Source organism: Elgaria multicarinata, chromosome 2 (genome assembly GCF_023053635.1).
Source record: "Elgaria multicarinata webbii isolate HBS135686 ecotype San Diego chromosome 2, rElgMul1.1.pri, whole genome shotgun sequence".
In the NCBI taxonomy this organism is placed as follows: Eukaryota; Metazoa; Chordata; class Lepidosauria; order Squamata; family Anguidae; genus Elgaria; species Elgaria multicarinata.
The window spans coordinates 145,281,687-145,304,050 of NC_086172.1; the positions used below are offsets into that span (position 1 = coordinate 145,281,687).

The 22,364-nt window shown below is 39.8% G+C and overlaps 1 protein-coding gene across 1 annotated transcript in view; it reads right to left on the reverse strand.

The window, feature by feature from the left end:
• Positions 1-712: 712 nt before the first annotated feature.
• SEC23A (SEC23 homolog A, COPII coat complex component) overlaps positions 713-22,364 on the reverse strand; it is a 29,689-nt gene continuing 8,037 nt past the window's right edge. The window contains exons 6-20 of the mRNA XM_063117829.1: positions 22,084-22,163; positions 20,963-21,107; positions 20,338-20,496; positions 18,833-18,948; positions 15,540-15,663; positions 12,439-12,519; positions 10,198-10,287; positions 9,221-9,327; positions 8,444-8,597; positions 8,199-8,276; positions 7,040-7,201; positions 5,518-5,604; positions 3,748-3,903; positions 2,091-2,156; positions 713-897 (exon numbers count right to left, since the gene is read on the reverse strand). Coding sequence (XP_062973899.1) covers positions 808-897; positions 2,091-2,156; positions 3,748-3,903; positions 5,518-5,604; positions 7,040-7,201; positions 8,199-8,276; positions 8,444-8,597; positions 9,221-9,327; positions 10,198-10,287; positions 12,439-12,519; positions 15,540-15,663; positions 18,833-18,948; positions 20,338-20,496; positions 20,963-21,107; positions 22,084-22,163 — 1,695 coding nt within the window. The 3' untranslated portion in view covers positions 713-807. The remainder of the gene's footprint in view (positions 898-2,090; positions 2,157-3,747; positions 3,904-5,517; positions 5,605-7,039; positions 7,202-8,198; positions 8,277-8,443; positions 8,598-9,220; positions 9,328-10,197; positions 10,288-12,438; positions 12,520-15,539; positions 15,664-18,832; positions 18,949-20,337; positions 20,497-20,962; positions 21,108-22,083; positions 22,164-22,364) is intronic.

Here is a 22,364-nt window from a genome sequence, read left to right on the forward strand (position 1 = left end):
CAGCAATATGTTTTTGTTCATGGTATTCTACTAAGAGTGTTTTCCCCTGCCTGGCTGTTGGTGACAGGTGTAAAGTTATTTTTTCTCCTCTGAGTGTGATGGCAATCAGATTTGATAGTGTGTCAACCAATTGCAGCAGCAGCACATTTTGCCAGAGATTATATAGAGGATTGCCAAAATGTAAGCTTTGGATAACAATTGACAATTCTCTTTCAGTTTTTGCTTGTTCAACTTCTTCAGTTAGAAAAGATAGAAAGGATTTCCTACCAAAGCCAAAAGAAAAAAACACTTACTAAACCATCAATGTGTAGCTGATTGCAGAACATAAATATTTTCAGATTTCAAAAAGTTGGGATTTTGTAGCGTTTTGTAGTCAGTTTCTTTGTTCTTTTCTAGCCAAAAGGAATAAACATGAATATGCCTCAAGGCAAATCATGAAAGCTCAATGATGACAATGGGCCATTTTTACAATGTTTACTACATCTTTGCAGTGCAACCCAGAATAATGTTTTCAACCACTAGAGTATAAAAGATTTTACAAAGTTATAATCGATGGACTAAGACAAATTACAATATAATCATGGCAACCAAAATTACTTTCCTCTAACTATATCCCAATTTAATTTACTTTTCAAAACTGTAGTTCATACTTAGGCCTTTGATCATAAATGCTCTCTCTTACACTGCTTTATGAAGTAGTTAGGCAGCTTGTGCATATCAGAGCGTTCATTTTGCAATTACATAAAACGGAAAATAAAGCTGAAGTGTTGTTCCAGCTAGTCATCATCTGTAACACTCCACACTCTTTTAGGCAGCGCTTGATACAGCAAGTTTCTTCAAATGGTCCATGAAGACTTGCAGACTGACATCATCTGTAAGAATGGGTGCTCCAGTTTCCTGTAAAGGAAGGAAATTTTTAGAAGACATTATATCACATTCATTGATTATGAAGAGCCAAAATACTGCATGAGAACATGTACTATGAAAACTAAGGTTACTCAGTAGCAATTCTAACAATATACCTCCACAGCTCCCTTTCCATGACAACTGACAGCTCGGTTAGACCAAAGATCCATTGTGGCCAATCAGATGCACCAGGGAAACTCACAAGCAGGGTAAGATGGACATAGCCATCACCCATTTGTCCCAGATATATGCAACTTATGAACCTGTGATTACCAGCTTTAGCTGGAACATGGGAAGCTGCCTTACACCAAGTTGTCACTGGTTAATTTAGTTCAGTATTATCTACATTGACTAGCAGAGGTTCTCCAGGGTTTCACACAGGAGTCATTCCCAGTCCTATCTAGCGATGCCAGGGATTATCAGGGATGCTTTAGGGTGGATTCCTGCATTGAGCAGGGGGTTGGACTCGATGGCCTTGTAGGCCCCTTCCAACTCTGCTATTCTATGATTCTATGATTAAAGCTAGGACATATGCATGCAAAGTATGTGCTCTGCTACTGAGCTTTGGCCCTGCCTAACAGCCATGTGTCCTCCATTAATTTGTGTAACTCTCCTTCATGGAAGAGGACATCCAAACGTCCTATAACAATGAATTCCATAAAATTTGCAGGTACGCACAATCAAAAGAAGCCACCCTCCAATAACCTTGCAACAGCCAGTGGGTTATTTCCCCCTCCAACAAACTAAACCATCCGGGTTCAGATGACACAACAAGCCACGCCAGAGCAATGATTATAGAAATCTGCCCGGCACACACTGTGACTTAAATAAGCTATGGTGGTTTGTTTTGATTTTGTAAACCATGTCATTATACAAGCCTTTGATTGTCTTCATTATTTTAATTCTATTGACAAAGCTGGTTTTCTGCCTTTAATACAATAAAATCATTTATTGCAGAACACTTCCGCATTTGCATATTTTAAGTTCTTTAAAGGCTTTGTCTCCTATCAAAAGTCTCAAAACAAGACAAACCAAGCATTTCCAGGCTATGCATCAGAAATATTTACTTCTGAGGGTAATCTGGATAGTAAGCTATAAAAATATTGTATTGCTTAACATTCAGTTTTAGTATCCGGCATAATTCCAACAATTTTATGGTTTTGGTTAATCTTATTCAATCTTACCTGTCCCCAGACATACATATTATTATGTGTCTGAGATGGATTTACTTTAGAAAGCAGGAAACGGGCCTTTAAATAAAAGCAAAAAAAAAAAGAGTTACTTGTTTCAATAATTATTAAAATTACCATTTACAGCACAACATGGAAACTTGCTGGATTTATACAACAAGGATGATCTTCATACAGCATTGCACTTGCATGCTATCTTGAGGAAACTATTAACTAACTTGCAGGCAAAACCCCTCATATTTTTACTTTATTTTTTAAACTTTACATTTTTATTAAGCTGGGGGGGGGAATTAAATGCTAAGTGATCACCAACAAGGGATAAAGGGCTGTATCCAACTCTGCCTATGCACCTCCACTGATTACGTTCTGCCAGCGGGACCCAACGCCAGTGCAACAGGAAGTTGCTAACACTCCCAAGAGCAACCACGGAAATGAGCCAAAACGCTGATTTCCACGACAGGTGGGTAGAGCTCTGTTCTGCTAACTCTACTGACATTTGCTGTTCCAGAAACGAGTGTTCTAGCATGTTTGCGGTTACCCTAGGAAGCACCACTGGTCGGTCCCAATGGTGCAAGGGGGGGCAGCATAATTTGATACTGTCCAAATACTTCTTGTGGAGAAGATTTTTCCAAGTCAATTTTTTCAGTTAATATATGAATATCACATATTTATTTGAAATACACACTTTCTCCAGAAAAAACAATAACAGAATATTCACCAGGCATAGCTTGGTTTTCTAACTCATAATGTCTTTCTGAAGTGGATCCTATATGCTAATCACACTGCCGACTTGTATGAAATTGGTAGTGATGATAAAATCATTGAATCCAAATTGCAATACACCAACTTTGCAGTTATACACACAAACTATAAGATGCCAACTCAAACAGGGGAGAGGTTTTCAATATCCAAAGGTGTATAATAAAAATAATACATTCACAATCATTATAAACAAAAGAATCTGCTGCTATTTTATTTGTTCTATATTATATGTTATTTTAATGATTTATGTATTCGGAATTGTTTTAGGGCCTTGATGATGTATTTTGTATTTTATTATTATTATTATTATTTATTTATTTATATAGCACCATCAATGTACATGTACAATGTACAATGTACAATGTACTTTTAAAGCGAATTTTTTGTGAGGGGTTTTACCCTGAAAAGTGACTATAAATCTTCTAAAAAAATGAGTAACTCATTGGATATCCTCAACTACGTTCTTTTAAATTTCAAAGGACAAGATATATCTAAACACATATACATTGCTCTTGTTATTTGACAGCTGAACAACATGTTCCCAAGTTGCCATGTTATTATTCAACATCCCAAAGGACTCATCTCAATCAAGTGCTGCAGTGTGGGAAGTATAACAAAGGGTAAGTTATGTACTGGGAGCCTATGCAAGTAGGGGCAATGGGAATCACACCAGAAAATAAGCCAGTAGCTTGCAGCCAAGAACATGTTAAAACTACATCCACAGGACCACATCTTTAATAGCATCACAGTTTCAGCATGCCAGATGTTTAGTCATAATCCATACTCCTTTCAATGACATGAAATAGGTGTTTATCCCAGCAAGCCCACTACTGACGAGCTTCTTGCATTTATCACTATAGATGCATAAACTGAAGCAATATTAATTTACCTGACTACCTCCATGCTCTGTATCAATGTACCGTGGCATTGGAAATCTGGAATGAAGAATTTCCTGTGCATCATCCGATGGAGCTTGGAGCAAATGACGGAAGTTTTCGTACTCTGGCATGTCCTGATAGCCTGACTTGCGCCACTGAGCTATGGTCTATGGAGTAATAATTTAACACACATCGTTTCATTCATTCAAGCAATGAACTTTACGGAACAAAATTTTAATAACAAAACAGAAATCTCGAGGAGTAGGCCAGTCAATGAAAGTTTTAGCAGTGATTTAATGACCAGTTATACTGTTGCAATTATAATTTTACTGAGAACATGTAATCAATTATGAAATTCCACTATCTCCTGAATAATACACAGTATTTTCACATTTTTCAAGCAATGGCTCTATTAGGCCCTAGTGTTCAATGTGCTTCTCTTCCATTATACATGATGCCTAATCCCAATGTCTTCTGTGGAACTATGCCATAGTAGGTAGTCATAGAACTGCATACTTAGTACTGTGTGTTAATTCAAATAAGCTAAAGTGTTTCAAGAATATGTTTATTGGCAACAGCAACTTCTTCCATTACCACAGCAGGCAGCAATGCATCAGGGTCTCATTTTGTAAGAATTTATGCATATAAGCACTTTCACAGAATATTCATGTACTGCAGAAGTGGTCAACCTGAGGCCCTTGGCCTAATTTCAGGTGATCTTCAGCCTAATTCAAAAGCTTTCTACAAGTAATGAGTTCAGACGTTTGGCAAAAACAATCTATCCTTCCCCCCCAAAAGTCTACTGCGCAGGCAGGAAGAGTCAGGGGGAAGTTTCTAACCCCACTTTTGGCTCCGTCACTGCCCACTGCTGGCTTCAGTCCCGCCCACAGCCTCCATGCAGACACCTCAGATGGTGTTCAAAGATAACACATTATTCAGGACCTAGGCTTATGCCTACAACTCCCAGCATGCCTTGGGTGGGAGGGAAGATTTATTAGGCTTTGGGAGCCATCATCTGGAAGTGGCTTGCCATCGTGGGCCTGAAGGGAGAGCGCCTAGGTTGGCTGCCTCAGTTACTAGGCCTCATTATGATGACAGCTTCAAGGTGGCCCTGGCCAGGCATTGAGGGAGAGGGAGAGAGAGAAAACTAATTTAATTTGTTTTAAAGTTACCTCACAGGCCTAGGACAGGCCTACCTTGCAGGACTGTCATGAAGGTAAGAGAGGGGGGAATGAATTTAATATGTTTAGAGGTTAACTCATAGGCCTAGCACCGGCCTGCTACTTTAAGATGATTATATATATCTTAGGGAACCGGAGCAAAACTGGGTAGAAACTTGAAATTTGGCACGCTGATAGGTCTGGCTGTAAAATGTACCAGAAAAATCTAAAAACATGAAATTTTGGATTTTAAATATTTTTAAAGAATTTAATAAAAAAAAACCAGGCTTATGCCTACAACTCTCTGCTCCAGCCAAGGCATGATGGGAGGTGTAGGCTTTTCAGGTAGAACAAAAAATGTGGTTTATCATGAAGCTCTAATTTAAATTACAGTTCTTATTAACACAATTTTCCATTTATTATAACAAAACAATTTACTAACTCAACCAAAGTAAAAATCCAACCAACCTAAAGATGAATAAGTTGCATAGAAATTTATTATATATCAAATAAATGTTATAAACATTGTTCACAGGCCCGAGCAACGCCGGGTATATCAGCTAGTCCTTAATAAATGTGTCCAAAGTATAAGATATGGAAGCAAAACTGACTTGATCTTACCTCTCCATGATAAATAAGGATCTGGAAAAAGGTGTCCATGAGAAGAATGCGATCAGGCAGAATGCTGCTGCTGTCTAAAAGAACAGGCTAAGATAAAGGGGAGAAAGTTGTCTTAACAATACATTTAGAATAAAGGAATCTAATTATTTTAAAGACTCTGTTGTATCTAGTACAGTTAGGAAATATAAGATTTAGAAGAGACTACTACTGAAATTTTCCTGTTAAATGTGACCCTTACTTATTTATTTTATTTTTTGCATTTTTATACCGCCCAACAGTCAAAGTTCCCTTATAAACAGGCTTGAACAAAGTGAGCAAGCAAGCCTTCCTCCCAACTTCAAACCTACAAAGGTGGGTCGGATGGTCTGAGTAATTGCATGGTGATCTCTGCCACCTCCCCAGCTCCAAAATTGAGAGATGGCGGAGTCCTGTTTGCACCTGCATAGTGAAGTTATCTGAAGGGCCTTCACCACACAGAGCTGAAGCAGCAACCGTTCTCCCCCACTAGTTCCACTGCTTTGGAACAGGGATGGTGGATGGGGAAAGCATTGCATACTGATATCTGAAAGTTCCCCCTGAGCCTTGTGACAGGAGCCCCCAACGCTTCCCTCACCCCCATCCCCCTTACACACACACCGTTCCTGATGCCGGCGGTGGAGTCCAGCCAAAAATTGTAGACCTCTGCCTATAAACCTGCATTCTCTGTTTTAATTAAGGATGCTGGTTCAAAAAAACAAATTATATTTAAAAATATTCTAAATTAGAATGATGAAGTAAGGTGCGTAACTATTTCCCTCCTCCCTTTGTCTTCCCATTTGTCACTTCTATTTTCATCTATATCAAATTGCTTTACATTTGATCTACAAGTCATACCTACAAGTTGGCAGTTAACAACATGTGCTGAGTTTGTTTCTAACTGACCCCAGAATAGTTGTTTTTATAAGGATATTGTTGTTTTCATGCTTTTTATGTTTTTAAACTTTGTATATTTGTTTTTAATGTTTACTGTTTTTAACTTTTGTAAACTGCCCAGAGAGCTTCGGCTATGGGGCGGTATATAAATGCAATAAATAAATAAATAATAGTTGTGGAAGTCTCACACAGCCATCTTCCTTTTCCCTTCCTCTCCCCACATCAGCCCCCTCTACCCCATCACCACAAAAAAAAAACCGCTCCAGAAAATTGAGGATCCTTTTTTATGGGGTTGCAATGCAAGAAGGGAATTGCCTGAAATTGGGAAGAGGGATCTGGGTCCAGCAGGAGCTCTGTTGATGCAAGAACCCACCGCCTGATTTGAAGGTTCAAACATCTTCTGGTACCGAAAGAAAAAAAATGCTTGGGCTGGTATTTAGTCACAACTGCTGAACACATATAGGATTGCTTTACTTCATGTTTTAGATGCTTTGGTTACCTGCTTCATATATGCCATCAGCTGAACTAAGCCCTTGTGGCAGTGACAGGACAGGGTATAAACACAACAAGAAAAAGAAAAAGCAGTCTCTGTCTTCTTACACTGCCATACCTCTGGGGGTCCACTGAAAGAATAAGCGTAGAGGATTGGTTGAACCATTATAAGTGATTGGGTCAGATCTTGGCGCATGAAGTTATGGCGATAATAGGAACTTTCATCAGGACTGTTGTTGAACACTTGCAAGAAAGGAGATCTTCTTAAATGGAACATAAACTGCAAAACAAAACAAGTATGATAGCAACTCTGAGAAAAGACAAATCTTTTCTAGCAAATAAAAATCTAAATGTGGTGTAGTGTACGCCAGTGTGGTGTAGTGGCTAAAGTGTTGGGCTGGGAGTCAGGAGATCTGGATTCTAGTCCCCACTCGGCCATGGAAACCCAGTGGGTGACTTTAGGCCAGTCACAGACTCTCAGCCCAACCTACCTCACAGGGTTGTTGTTGTGAGGATAAAATGGAGAGGAGGATGAGGATTATGTATCCTGCCTTGGGTTCCTTGGAGGGAAAAAGGCAGGATATAAATGTAATAAATAAATACCTATTATTAAGCATCAAATTCAAATTATTTATGTGCACAGCTGAGGCCGTTTACAAATATCCCCAATGGAATTTTGTGCAGAAAACATTGGGTTTTGCTCCTTCCCCCTTCTAGCTTTGTTCAAAATTGTCCAGCCAATTTTCAGGGATCCCCCTTTCTTCTTCAGGCCGCCATAACAAGTCTACCCCAGAGGTGGGCAGAAAGTAGATCTCCAGATGTTTTGGACTTCAACTCCTAGCATTCCTGAACATTGGTCATGCTGGCAGGGCCTTCTGGGAGCTGAAGTCCAAAACTTCTGGAGATCTACCTTCTGCCTACCCCTGATCTACCCCATTGAGCAGGGTCACTGCAAGGATTGGCTTCCACTGTACTGGAACAGAACAAACATAAAATCAGAGACCGGGTGAATACTCTAAAACTATACCATATGGGAAAGTGGGAAGGACAAAAGTTAAAAGGCTAAACTGAGAAATGAGATTCAATTTGTTATATTATAGAGCCTCACAAATCCCAGCTTTAACGCTGTTAGTTTGCATGGGTTTTCTTTTAAAGGTGTTACATTTTTCTATCCATCAAGGGCACTCAGGACATTTTACAATAAAACAAGGATTAAAGTTAAAATATACAGAATACTTGATATAAAATGTTCCCTGTTTCAATTCCTTCCTACTCACCTGTGGGTAAAGGGAGAAGGTTTCTGAAAATCTGAAGGAGCTTGGATCATCTTTGTGATATTCTCCAAATTTCTGGCACTGGATGAATTAAAATAAATGGTCTAAGGTTTCCATGTGGTACTTCTGATACTATTATGACATTTTCAGAAATATATACTTTTTTGTTTTCACTAGCAGGCACAACAATTGTACAGATTTAATCCTGGAAAAGATTTAACAGGTTTAAACCATTTCTAATGACTTACCAGTCTGATAAGCTGTCTGTCCAGCCACCTAAGAACATCAGGTCCTTCTTCTGTCTCAGCCCGGTACACTGCTAGTCTGGCCATAAGAATGGCAGCTGCTTCCTGGTCAAAAGAAGCAGCGATGTTTTGAATCTGTGTCTGAGCATCTGCCCAACTGCAAAAGAATAGCAATTGTTTTACCACACAATTGGCTGGAGAGCAGCAGAGACTTAAAAAAACTCAGCCTGGATTTCCCACCCCCACCCCCACCACTGCTGTAGCACCCAGAGCACTAAAATGGTCAAATTTAGCTGGGCTGCAACTACTGTTGTGCTAGAGAGTAGTTTGCCACCAAATGTCAGTGACAAGCCTCCATAATAATAATAATAATACATGATGCCCATCCCAGCAATACCAGAGGTTGTCCCAGTCACAGCCAAACCTAAGGGGCAGAATCCAATGGTGGCTTTGCACTAGCGTAAAGTGTTTCTGCTCACACAAGGAAGGACACCAGATTTTCACTTAACTCTCTGCATACTGCATTCCTCTGCACTATTTCTGATACTACCAGATGGATTCCCAACACTCAGAAACACCTTTTCAGGGGGCATAGGAGGCTTCAATGGTTAGTGTAAATTGGCAAAAACAAGGTGCCCTGACTTAGGCTAGCAGGAGTATTTTCCATTAGTGCAACACCACCACTCAATACAACCTAAAGTCTGTATTCTAAGCACAATACTGTTACTTAGTGTGTATCACATGGATTTCTAGATCAACGTATCAAAAATAAAGGCTTACTTCCTGGCAATAGTGGTTACTCTAATACGTCTCTGTCCACTTGAATGCTGGTACTGAGTCACAAACTGGATTGCACCCCGCCCACCCTGAGGAATTGGAGCATTGTGCTGTTTTGGAGGGAAAAGATGAACAGATTAAATGGGAGAAAAGGACAAGAACATTTTATAGCATGATCACCCACATTAGGATCCCCATCACTGCCACAATCTTTTCTAAAATTAGGAATTATCTGACAGAGGCTACTTCAATAAATGTAATAAGCTGTGCAAATGTCTGTTATATGAAAAATGTAAGTCAGTAGGCTTACTGCCCATTCTTTGGTTATATTTTAATCCGAACTTGGAGCAGCTTTTCCAAATCAGTGTTCTTTAAATAGAAAAATATTATATATAGAATATAAAAAAAGCCGAAATAAGGCTAGGAACAGATTTTAATCAACACCAAGAACACACCCAACCCCATAGTAGGTTGGACAAGATAGTAATAGTTAACATTTATATAGCAATTTAGAGTGTCCAAGTGCTTCACATACATTATCTCTGTACACCTTTCAACAGCCCTCTAAGATAGACAAGTATTATCCTCATATTATAGATGTGGGGAGGTGGGCTAATGATGATGGCTTGCCTAAGGCCAACCTACTGACTACATGGCACAGGTGAAATAAGCCAGAGACTTCCTCGACCACTACTCCGTGTCTTAAGGCACAACATACTACAGTACAACTCATAAAATGGGCACAGTTCAACTGAGGAACACTATAATTTGTTTCTCCTTTTTCTCATGTAAGCTAACCACATCATTCACCCAGTACTTTGAAGAAAATACCTTTTATAGACCTCAAGAGCCATTATAGATCACAAGAAATGGTAGCAAAACCTGTGTCCATATAAGAGTACTTAAAATAAAGTTGCGAGAATACAGTGCGGTGTTTTATCCCGTTCTGAGTAAAGCATGCCCTCAGACTTTCCTCTTACCTGATTAACCACCTCAAAATACAATGCTAGTGTTGTAGTAGGGCTAAGTCCACAAATCTTCCACTGGCATGTACCTCCTGTTCCTATCTCCTGTAAAAAGTTCGCAAATAATATTTCAATAAAGAATAGAGCTTGCTACAACCTAGTACAATGCATTTGAAAACATATTGCAGTTCTCACTGACTATCAGAAGTCCCTATCCCAGTTATTTAGGTGAAACAAAGTTATATCTTTGTTACAGTTTCTACACGGCTCTCTCTACTAAGATTACACTATTAGCAGCAGCTGACCAGTAACTTCATCAAAAGGATGAAAACAGAAAATACTTAAAGATTTCATTTTTAAAATCTTGTAAGGCAAGGATTACCACCTTATAAAGATTCCAGGGGGTGAGTTGTGTTATAGCCTGATCCAATGCACGCTTATTCTGAAGCCAGCCCTACTAATTTCAATTAGCATTTTCCCCCAAGTAAGAATGCCTAGGATGGCAGCATTGGTCTGTGATAGCAAAAAGAACAATCTTGAAGCATTGTAAAGACTAACAAAACGTTAATTTACACTGACCAGAGTCACTTCGTCAGATGCATGAAGGGCTAGCCTAGCATGGCAAGAAAGAGAAGGCCACATTATAGTAGTGGAGAAAGCCAAACAGAATGATGGGCTGCTATGCTGCCAAGGAAAAACAGAACTACTGGAATAGAACTTGGGTGATATTGAACCCAAGAGGCATGACAAGGGTTCAAATAAATAATAAGCCCAAACTGTGAGTGCATATCCCTACCTTTTAACCTCTAGAACTTCCTATACATGAAAAGTATATCCACTACTTAAGCAATACAACTGCTTGTGATAAATGTGTGCTTGTATAGCAGCGATAACCCTGCTGTTAACTCTGAACTCAGATTGGAGATAGCAGCAGGGGAACGAGGGGAAGCAGCACTGGGACTTCCACACCCTGGGGAAAGCAGACACTTTCCCAGTGCCCCTCATCCCTGTAGCTACCTCTGATCAGAGATAACAATGGAGGTGAGGAGCAGCAGGCACTGGGAATCATGCCCATGCAGGGGAAAGTGGCTGCTCTCCCCACATATTGGCGAGTCCTCTTCTGTTTAGCCCAATAAGGGAAGGAGGCAGGGCGTGCAACGCTGGCAGAATCCCTTTTGCTCCTGTGCTGGAGAAGCGAAGGGGACTGAGCTGCTTTTCTTTCACCTGCTCCTTGAGGGAAGGAGGCAGAGTGTACAAAGTCAGGGAAGGGCCGAGCTAGTCTCCATCACTTCTTAGCAGAGGAGCACCAGGGATACTCCGCTCAGCTTCACTGAACATGGGGCTTCCCTAAAGGAAGCTTCATCCCTGGCTCACGCACCAAGTGCAAGATCCACCCAGCACCTGGGCCAGGAAACAAATGACAGCAAGTTGGTGTGGCCACACCCACTAATGTCAAGAGCATGGCCATCCCCACCTGACCTCGCACCACCTGACCTTATCCAACCCCATCCCAAAAGTAATTTGCACCTATTGTGTAGTGTAACAGTTGTCTAGTGTAATTGCTATAATTCATTAAACAAAAAACCTACGGTTTACAAAACAACATTAAGGCTTTACAGTTTTCAACCAAGCACCAAAAAGCAGGGAAATTGGGAGGTAAGGCCCACAAGCCTTAATGCCACATCCTCCCTAAGGAGGCAGAAAGTGCCCAAAGCAGATAAACCATGAGGACTGGATGGAGAATACGATATGCAGAGGTGAGTGTGGAGCTGTGGAAAACTGATGACTTTATGAACGTTAGAATGACACACACACCCCAATTACTGCTTCATAATGGCAGAATGCAGAATCTACTCGTTGTCCTTAACTACATGGACACTACAGTGTCCATGTAAATATAATGCACACTACTGCTTAGTCACAGACTAACCAATCAGAAAATAGCAGTATCAAGTAGATTCTTATGCAAGAGAAGGAAGGATTAAATTAAAAGGATACAATTATTATAAACCAGCCAGGCAACATTTAAACAACTTCCTTGTAAAATAGTCTGATTTCTTTGCAAAAATGTACCTTTAAAAATGGCAACATGCTGATAATAGTATTTTATACAAGGATTTAATAGTGTTAAATATTATTTAGGGTATTTGGCCAACAGCATCATTCCTATTTCATTTCATGTGTGGAAAGTGGCAAAGGCACATGTTGTATGAGCAAGCAGTATAATCTAAGTGATTTACAGGTTAATCTACTTACATTTTCTGATACACAAGGCCCTTTAGAATTGAGTGATACACAAGGTCCAATAGCTCCAGATAACTTTATTTCTCTTGAGGTCTACAGAGATTGGAGGGCAAAAAATCATCATCTATACTTACACATCTGCTTTACTAGTAACAGCAATGCTAACAGTGTCCTTAAAAAATGAAGATGAACAGGCATTCTATTCAGAATGGAGCAGAACTAGCTAGCTTTTTTTAAAAAAAAAGCAAACAGCTTCTAGAACACGGCTGGACAATTGTTTGCATGCCTTTTTCCAACGCCTTCCCAGCATCAAAGCACAATCTTTGCAAAATCATAGAAGACAGGTGAAGTGCCAGACTGGAGGAGGGCTAATATTGTCCCTATCTTCAAAAAGGAGGAACCTGGGAACTATAGACCACTCAGTCTGACATCCATCCCTGGGAAAATTTTGGAGCAGATTATAAAGAAGTCAATCTGTAAGCACCTTGAAAACAATGCAGTGATTACTAGAAGCCAGCATGGATTTGTCAAGAATAAATCCTGCCAGACTAATTTGATCTCATTTTTTGATCGGGTAACCTCCCTTGTGGACTGTGGGAATAATATGGACATCATATATCTTGACTTCAGCAAAGCTTTTGACAAAGTACCACATGACATTCTGATTAGCAAACTAGCTAAAAGTGGGTTGGATGTAACAACTATTAGGTGGATCCACAGTTGGTTACAGAATCGAACTCAAAGAGTGCTTATCAATGGTACCTTCTCAAACGGGGGAGATAATGAGCAGGGTACCGTAGGGCTCAATCCTGGGCCCAGTGCTCTTCAACATATTTATTAACGACTTGGATGAGGAGGTACAGGGAATGCTTTTGAAGTCTGCAGATGACACAAAATTGGGTGGGATAGCTAATACCCTGAAGTTGAAGCAAATTTCAAAGTGATCTTGATAGGCTGGAGTGCTGGGCTGAAAACAACAGAGTGAAATTTAATAGAGATAAATGCCAAGTTCTACGCCTAGGAAAAAGAAAACAAATGCACAATTACAAGATGGGGGATACTTGGCTCAGCAATACTAAAAGAGAGAAAGATCTTGGAATTGTTGATCAGAAGCTGAATATGAGCCAACAGTGTTAATGCATCCCAAAAAGCAAATGCTATTTTGAGATGCATTAATAGAAGTACAGCTTTCAAATCGCGCAAAGTACTGGTTCCCCTCTATTCAGCCCTGATTAGACCTCATCTTGAGTATTGTATCCAGTCCTGGGCACCACACTTCAAGCGTTAACTGGCGACAACACTGATTTTATTCCGGTGCCAAGTGAAAACATGGCTTTTTAACAAAGCCTTTAATGGTTAAATTCACTAAGATGGCACATTGTTTTAACTGTTTTAATTGCTTTTAGTGCTTTTAAATTATATATTGTTTTAACTTGGTTCATGGTTTAATTTGTTTTTAGCTGTGTATATTTATTGTTTTATACTGTATGCTCTTATCTGTACGCCACCCTGAGATCTTTATGATATAGGATGGTATACAAATATTTTAAATAAATAAATAATAAATAATAAGGATGCAGACAAGCTGGAGGGGGTTCAGAAGAGGGCAACGAGGATGATCCCCATGCCCTCTGAAGAAAGACTGAAAGAACTGGGCATGTTTAGCCTTGAGAAGAGAAGGCTGAGGGGAGACATGATAGCACTCTTCAAATACTTGAAAGATTGTCACAGAGAGGAGGGCCAGGATCTCATCTCGAGCCTCCCAGAGTGCAGGACACGGAATAACGGGCTCAAGTTACAAGAAGCTAGATTCCATCTGGACATCAGAAAAAACTTCCTGACTGAGAGTAGTACATCAATGGCACCAATTACTTAGAGAGGTAGTGGGGCTGTCCCACACTAAAGGCATTCAAGATGCAGCTGGAGAGAAGTATAGCAAGGAGGGAGCCAGTCTAGCCCCACTGGAAAGGGAGTCCCAGAGCCTTGGAGAGCAGCCACCGAGAATGCCCTCTTCCATGTTCCCACCTGAGATGATGATGGCGGCACCAAGAGAAGGGCCTCTCTGAAGATCTCAGGGCATCGGCAGGCTGATGAGGGAAGATACAACCTGGATCTGAGCCATATAGGGCTTTATAGGTCATAACCAGCACTTTGAATTGTGCCCGGAAACAGACCAGAAGCCAGTGGAGCTGTTCTAACAAGGAAGTTGTATGCTCCCTGTAACCAGCCCCAGTCAACATGAAGCCATTATATAAAGTCATGCATTATACCGAGTCAGACTATTGGTCCATCCAGCCCAGTATTGTCTACTCCGAATGGCAATGGTTTGAGAGGGTGAGATCCTTCTAAGTGGAAATTCCAGAGATTAGATCTGGGACCTTCAGCATGCAAAACAGGCTCTCTGCCACTAAGCTACAGCCTCTCCCCAATATTATTTTGCTTGTTGAATAGCATTTCCATATGTCCAGTATAGATCAGGGCCAAACAACCTTTTGGACCTGAGGATTTGTCTAGTGACAGGTGGAGGTGAGGAGGGGAGATCACATATACGCGTACGCGTACACACACACACACACACACACAGGCGAGGGGAGAGGCTCAAGTTTGCTCGGGTAGTAGGGAGGCTTTCATTTCTCCCACCATTCCAGTGATTCTACACAACACTGCTGTGGGATTTGTAGCCTTATTCCTCTGTTCCAGCAACAGAGAAAATGTCTGCTGAATATTCAACAGCTGCTGTGAGTGGAATCTAAATATACTTATCAGTATACTACACCATGCTAGAGGGTGAGCTATGTCTGCAAAGGTACATAAAAGACACCAAGCTACCTATGGTGTAAGTTAGACAGTAGGAGAAGGAATTAATAACAGTTTTGCCAAGCAATGAATGCAGGATCACAGTCACTCTACATTCAAGAACTTATTTTCACAGTAGAGTAAAATACTAAGAACCAAGGTCTAAAGGTTTAAACTGAAATGCTGACTGAACAGTGACTGCTAGCAATAATAATACCTTACTACAACATTTTGTTAGTTCTGAACTGAAAGATCAAATATGATGGAATAAAAACACCAGGTCTTTAAACGTATTTATAGCAAATTCCAAATCTTACCTTGATTTCTAAGGTGCCTCCAAATCCCATCTTGAATTGCCCCTGCACATCTTTGGTAAACACACGCTGAAAGGTTTGTTTGAACAGGGATGTATTGAAAGAGTCTCCCATTACCATGTAGCCCCTACATGAAAACAAAAATGCAGTTGGTTCAAAATATTGAAAGCACCAAAGAGCATTTATGCTGTACTTCAAAGGCTTCATTAAATTGTCACACTTTGGCATGCTACTACAGATCTCTGTGAAGACCTCTGCCCTGCTATTCCATCATATTTCTTGATACAGCAAATGTGTACACAGTGTTTAAAAGCAGCCACATGTAATCAAATACAGTGGTACCTATGGAGACACTGACATATTAGTTTGTATGTGGTGACTTTTTTAAAAAAAACTGCTCATTCATGAGCATGCATAATAGTAGCAGTTTATTATGGTCACAAGACCAGCAAAGTAGAATAGCACTGTGGATACAATGATATAAAAGCAGTTACAGTTGATTAAAAGTAAAATTTTAAAAAGTAAAATTGAATAAGTAGATTAAAAAAAATGCACATTCATGAGCATGCATAATGTAGTAATAAAAAATGACCACCAAGATTAAAGCATCAGTGGCCACCACTAAGGCATATATTTCACAACAGATCATATGAAACCTAAAGGGCGTAGACCCCAAGAAATTCCAGCAAAAGGGGTTGGAAGGTGGCTTTCCCACTCCCTCTCCCCCTCAAAAAAGCTTCTCCTGAGGATCGAGGGACCCTCCTGAATCAGGCAGACTTTGGTGCGGGTTGGGGGGTGGGGGGGAGTGGATTGCCCAAAAAACCCAGGTAGAAGCACTGTGGTAACAAGCTGTGCATCTTGCCTAAAAATCATTTTAAGAGTGGGACTTGGGCCAAATACTCCCTTGATTACTATCTGCTGACCTTGCTAACAAGGTACAGGTGCGGGGAGAGCGTATGTGCAGAATACCATATTGCCTTTGCCAGCTACCCCTTATGGGCGGGGTAGGTGGGGATTGAAGCTCATGTTAGGAAACTGGGGCGGGGGAAGGGTTTGTCAGAAAGTGGAGGCCATGTCGCTCTGGACCAGAAGCCAACCCCTTTTAGGAGTTGAAAGATCCTCCTTAGGAATTGTAAGTCAGTATGTAAATGACACAAGCTAGCCTAGCAGACAGCTTATGGGTTTTGTTTGTCCTCTTAGTGCATCCTTTGTTTGCTCCTTTATGCTCTTTGTCTTGTTAATTTGTTAATAAGTTTGTTTAGATAACAACTGGGTTTGTGTCATACAATTTTGAGGTGTCTTACCAGGACCTAAGGAAGGGAATTACTTTCCACATAACCTAACTACTCTGAATGCTACCCAGTGTAAGATCTGAACCTGGAACAGAACGGAGGAGACAAATGAAGTCCCAGAAGGGGGTGAGAAAGTGCTTCAAGCACCTTCCATGAGTTGGAGCTCTGCTCACAGAAATTGTCTCTGCCCTACCCCCTCCACCTGGCCATATCCCTTTCAGGAGGATCCCTCAACTATCAGGAGAGGCTTATGGGGGTTCTCTGGGGGCTAACGGGGAGGAGGGATGGGGAAATCGCCTTCCATCAACCCCTTTCCACCACTGCTTTTCAGGATCCAAACCATCGACCGCAATTCAGAGTTAATTATTCATGTCTGTTGCATTGACATTAATGGGACTAATTTCACTAAAATGTAAGCTGCAATCATATATATACTGGGAGTAAGTCCGCTGATCTCAATGGGGCTTACATCTGAATTACATAGGATTTCACTATTAAGCATCAACTAACGTTTTATGATTTGGGGTCAATGTTTAATATCTGCCACATGTCTGTTTACCATAATGTTTAACTGTTAAGCAATTATGACATCATCATAAATCAATGAGAAGTATTACCTGGAGATCAAAATCTACCTTCTGTGCACCCCTGACATAGTTAATAGTGACAAGCATGTTTGTAAAACAGAAAAATGCTATAAAAACACTTATGTAATCTGAAACATTAGAAGTATTTAAAGTGCAAACTAGATTTTATCCAGGGATTGTGCACAGGAATGCTGTAATCTTGTGTACATTTACTTGAGTTAGTCCCATTAAACTAAGCAGGAACTTACTTCTAAGTAAAGAAACATAGGATCACGCTTTAAGTGCCAGCTCTTACCAGGAGTTGTTGCATGAGAGAATACTACAATTAAGCACTATATCAATGTGTGCACCAAAAGAATGACCCTCTGGATAAACTCTGTGCACAGGCCTAACTAATCACTATAACTGCGGTCAGAAGTCATTCTCCCGCTGCCCCCAACCCAGATTAGTTAGCGATCCTACAATTTAGGGATTTGGCATGTTGTTGCACCTCTCTGACTTGCTGCACACTGTAGTATAAATTATGTGGCTTAAGGGAAGAAAGAAATTAGAAGAGTATAAATAGGGACAAGAGAGTAGACTTCATTTCATGCTACTTGCCAGTCCTATCACTCTATGATAGTGCTCCTGTGCAGCAGCATTAACATTACTGTAAGGTCAGAGGGGATAAAGTTTACTTTAAGAATGCTTACTAAAATAGGAGCACAGTGTAAATGGTTATGTAGTACAAACTATATACCCGTATTTCTTCGATTGTAAGACGTCATCGATTGTAAGACGCACACTAATTTCAGTACCACCAACAGAAAAAAAAACCTAAGACACACCTGCGATTCTAAGATGCACCCCATTTTTAGAGATGTTTATATGAGAAAAAAGTGTGTCTTAGAATCGAAGAAATAGGGTATTGAAAAGTAAAATACTGGAAATGGTCGTTCTTATAAAAGGACTTACCAATATTTGAAGTGAAGTGTTAACTTTAATATCCAGTTCCATGACTCAAAAAAATTAATTGCAGTGACACGTGTATGGAATAATGCAAATTTATGCAAGCCCACTTGATATACAAGATGGGTCATATTCACATTGTGATAGCAGATATTTGCTAGCACAACAGGGCTTTTTCTCTCTCCTCCCCACTGCACCTCTTCAAGCAACCTATAAATCTGCTCCAGAGCAATTCCCAGCACTCTTATCAGATTTTGAAGGGGGAACGGTGGGGGAGGAGAAGGAATTCTCCTCCTTCTGTTCCGCTGACAGGACTGCTTCTGACAGCAGAATGACACCATTGGATAGAGACAACCCAGCGTGTAGGACTTTTCCTTGACAGGTTCTTTGAAATCATATTTCCCAAGGAGACAAGAACATTGTTTCTCTTTAAACCTGTTCACATACTACCTTAAAAGGCAACACGTACCCTGTGTAATTAGGACAGCACTTCATCTCCAAAAGACCAGTCTGATCTAGTGCACATGCATAGATGTCAATAACATGACCTGTTGTGGCAGCACGATTTGCCAGAGCTTCAAAATGCTAGTTAGACAAAAAGTAAACGTATTTTTAAACAAATTTTATTATTTATTTCTTATTTATTAACTGTCTTTATATAGCCACCCCACAACACAAGTTGCCTGGGTGGCACACAAAACATGTAGATCAAATTCTTCATATCCTAACTGAAGTTTCCCCAGCCTGGTGCCCTCCAGATGTTTTGGACTACAATTCTCAGAATTCCTGACTATTAGCCATGCTTGCTAGGGCTTATGGGAGTTGAAGTCCAAAATATCTGGAGGATCCAGAATAGCAATTGTGCCCAGAAATTAATTAGCAACCAGTGCTTCTTTGTTGATATGGTCTCGACAGTAGCCTGGCCACTGCATTATGGACTAATTACAGTTTCTGAAAGCTCTTCAAAGCAACCATACATAAAGCACATTGCAGGAATACAACATCAAGTTTATCAGGGCATATATTCCAGTGGCCAAGTCCTAGGGCAGTATCCAACAGGGCTGTTGTGCAGGACCCACCACTTGCACAATCGAGATTTAGCACTTTCTATAGGAAACCCCAAAATGAGCAGAAACACTGATTTTTGGATCAGGACAGATTGGCAGAGCTCCCTTATGTGAGGTCTGCTGACCTGACCTGTTCCAGAAACAAACATTTATACTTGTTTCTGGTTGCTCCTGGAAGTGCTAAATATCCATTGCACAAGCAGTTGGTCCCATTTGCGCAGTAAAATGGCACAGAGGCACAATGGAATTGGTGGGGGCACAGCGCTATGTTGGATACTGGCCCTTATTTCACAAGAGCACAGCAGGTATAGTGGAAACAAAAAACAGATGCATCTTGAACATCAAGAAACAGAGGTGGATCCAGGAGCACCTCCAAGCTGTAAGCCTATTTTAGGAGAAGTGTGACCACTTCTAGAATACTTGGTCTAACACCTTCTAGTTCGATTGCCTACCCATCATCAACAATTCAGCCTTATCCAGATTAAGCTTTAGCCTATTAGCAAAACAGCTGTCACCATGCTGTGCGTTTGCCCACTCCGCATAGATGGGTACCCCTGGAAGGGGGCAGCAACACATGATGTCAGCACACTGAGTTTCAATGGAAACTACAGAGAAAATGAGCGAGTAGTAGATTTTAAGGGTACTATTTTCTGCAACAGTCCTATTTCTTCCATCATTTCTAATGCCTCCCTGACTATTTTAAGACCACCCACATTCAATATCTACATTTGATAGACATGTATCAGTTTGCCTTTAAGGACACAACTGAGCTCATTATGTATGTGTGTGTGTTTTATAGAAAGAATGAAGCTTTGGAAAAATTAAGTCCAGATTCAACATCATTTTACATATCCACCAAACACACTTTTTAAATTACAGAATTAAAAGATGTATCAAGTGCTCTTACCTTCGTACCCTTCTTAACATATTTGGCATTGTCTTTTTCAATGTCATGCCAAGATCTTATAGGCAGCTTAAGTTCATCCCCTACAACCATCCCAGGTCCCTGGGTAGCTGGTCCACCAATAAACATCATTATGCGGGCACCAGTATTAGGAAAAGTACACTGTGGGATAATAAATATTTGTCAAGTGAAGAAGTAAAAAGATTCTTTGAAGTCATATTTCTCTGATATTCAGAATTGTTTATTCATGTTGCAGATTATAATGTGAATGCCATATAACATTAATGTTGAGACAAGCTCTAATCATGGGTATTTAGTATTCATGGTAACAATTTTTCTGCAACTACAAAAAGAAACAGTTGGGCAGGAAAAGCTTTAGGAAAGCCCATTTCCAATTTTTTTCCCTTTTTGGCAATTGGAGGAAGCAACCCCTAGAAATTTCCAATTTAAAATCAAACTCAGATTGGTTTAACTCTTATTTATTTATGTATTATATTTCTGTACTGCCCAATGGCCGAAGCTCTCTGGATGGTTCACAACCATTTTAAGCAACCACAAAAGGTCTGTATTCCTTTACACAATCTATAACGTTTATGAACTTTCAGGCACAAATAAGAGAAAATGTTACCTCTAGCAGCCCTACAGCTATAGACAGAGCCACTCCAGAAGATCGTAAAGGTCTTTTCCCTTGGGGAACAGGCCAAGGATCCCGCTGCAGTTCACCCAAAAGGTCAGTGAGATTCATGTCAATTTTCTGCACTGGCTGTAAGAATCTGGAGACAACAAAAAGAGTGAGCTAGACAGAGACCCTTTTACATAAACTTCTCAAATGATTTTAGACCATCTATAGGGTAAGATCATCCAAACCCAATATTCATTACAGTTCATTTAAATGCATTAATTTGCTTTTATGGGCCTAACACAGACTCTAAATGTTTTAAAAACCTTTTTAACACTTTGGAAAATGTGAAACATATTCATTACAATTCTAATTTCTGAGATTTAGAATTATCACTCACAATAGCTATCAAGCTAGCGAAGTTGTGATCTCAAGTATAATTACTTGGAATACCAAAAAACCCACCACTGCCAACATAAATTTAATTTTAACTTTGCTGTTTTAAATTTGCACTGCTGCTGATTTTATCCTGGTTTTGCTTTATTTTATATCATGTTTTTATATTGTTTGTTTTATACTTTGAATGGTTTTAATTTTTGTGAACCACCCAGGGAGCTTCGGCTATTGGGCGGTATAAAAATGCAATAAATCAATAATAAATTTACTGAAATTCACAAGCAGAACTGTCTGAACAAGTTAATTCATTGTACTATGCATTATAAATTTAATAGCTGAAATTCTCTGTCGAGTTCTAGCCAGTAAAAAGCATTTTGACTAATAGAAGTGCATTATGATAGAGATTTTACTGTTTAATACTACACAGAAATGTTTTACTCATTTATTTTTGTAGCCTGTCCAATCCCTTGAATGCCTCGAAGTAGAAAAAACAGAGGGATGGCTTTGGGTAGGTCCTTCACTGTTAGCAGTTGATGATGGTTCTGGTGGCATTGATAAAAACTGAGAGTTGGTTTTGGTCCCACCACAAGAGCAGTAGCAATGATGACAAATGTTGGACTGGCACAGGAAGAAACTTCGAAACCTTAAACTTAACAGTTATATTGCAAAGTTACAAAACAGGATTTACCGTAAAACAATTTAGTACATGTTTATTTTTAATGAAAAAGAAATACCTGTTAGATGGTGGTGGCTGCTGTACCTGAGGACCACGACCCACTTGTGAAACATTCATTTTTGTAAGTCCTAACATTTCCTGTGAAGATAATATATTACACAATTATATTGACTATCCTTACATGTTCAGGAAATTAATGATATTCCCATGAAGATTAAGAAACATAATATTTCTTATGCATTTAGTGTCCCTTAAAAAAGTTTTTTTTTAATGTAACAAATTTCTAATATCATTCTTCTCAGAAAATACAATAAAGAAACCTGTTAATTCCTGAGCTGT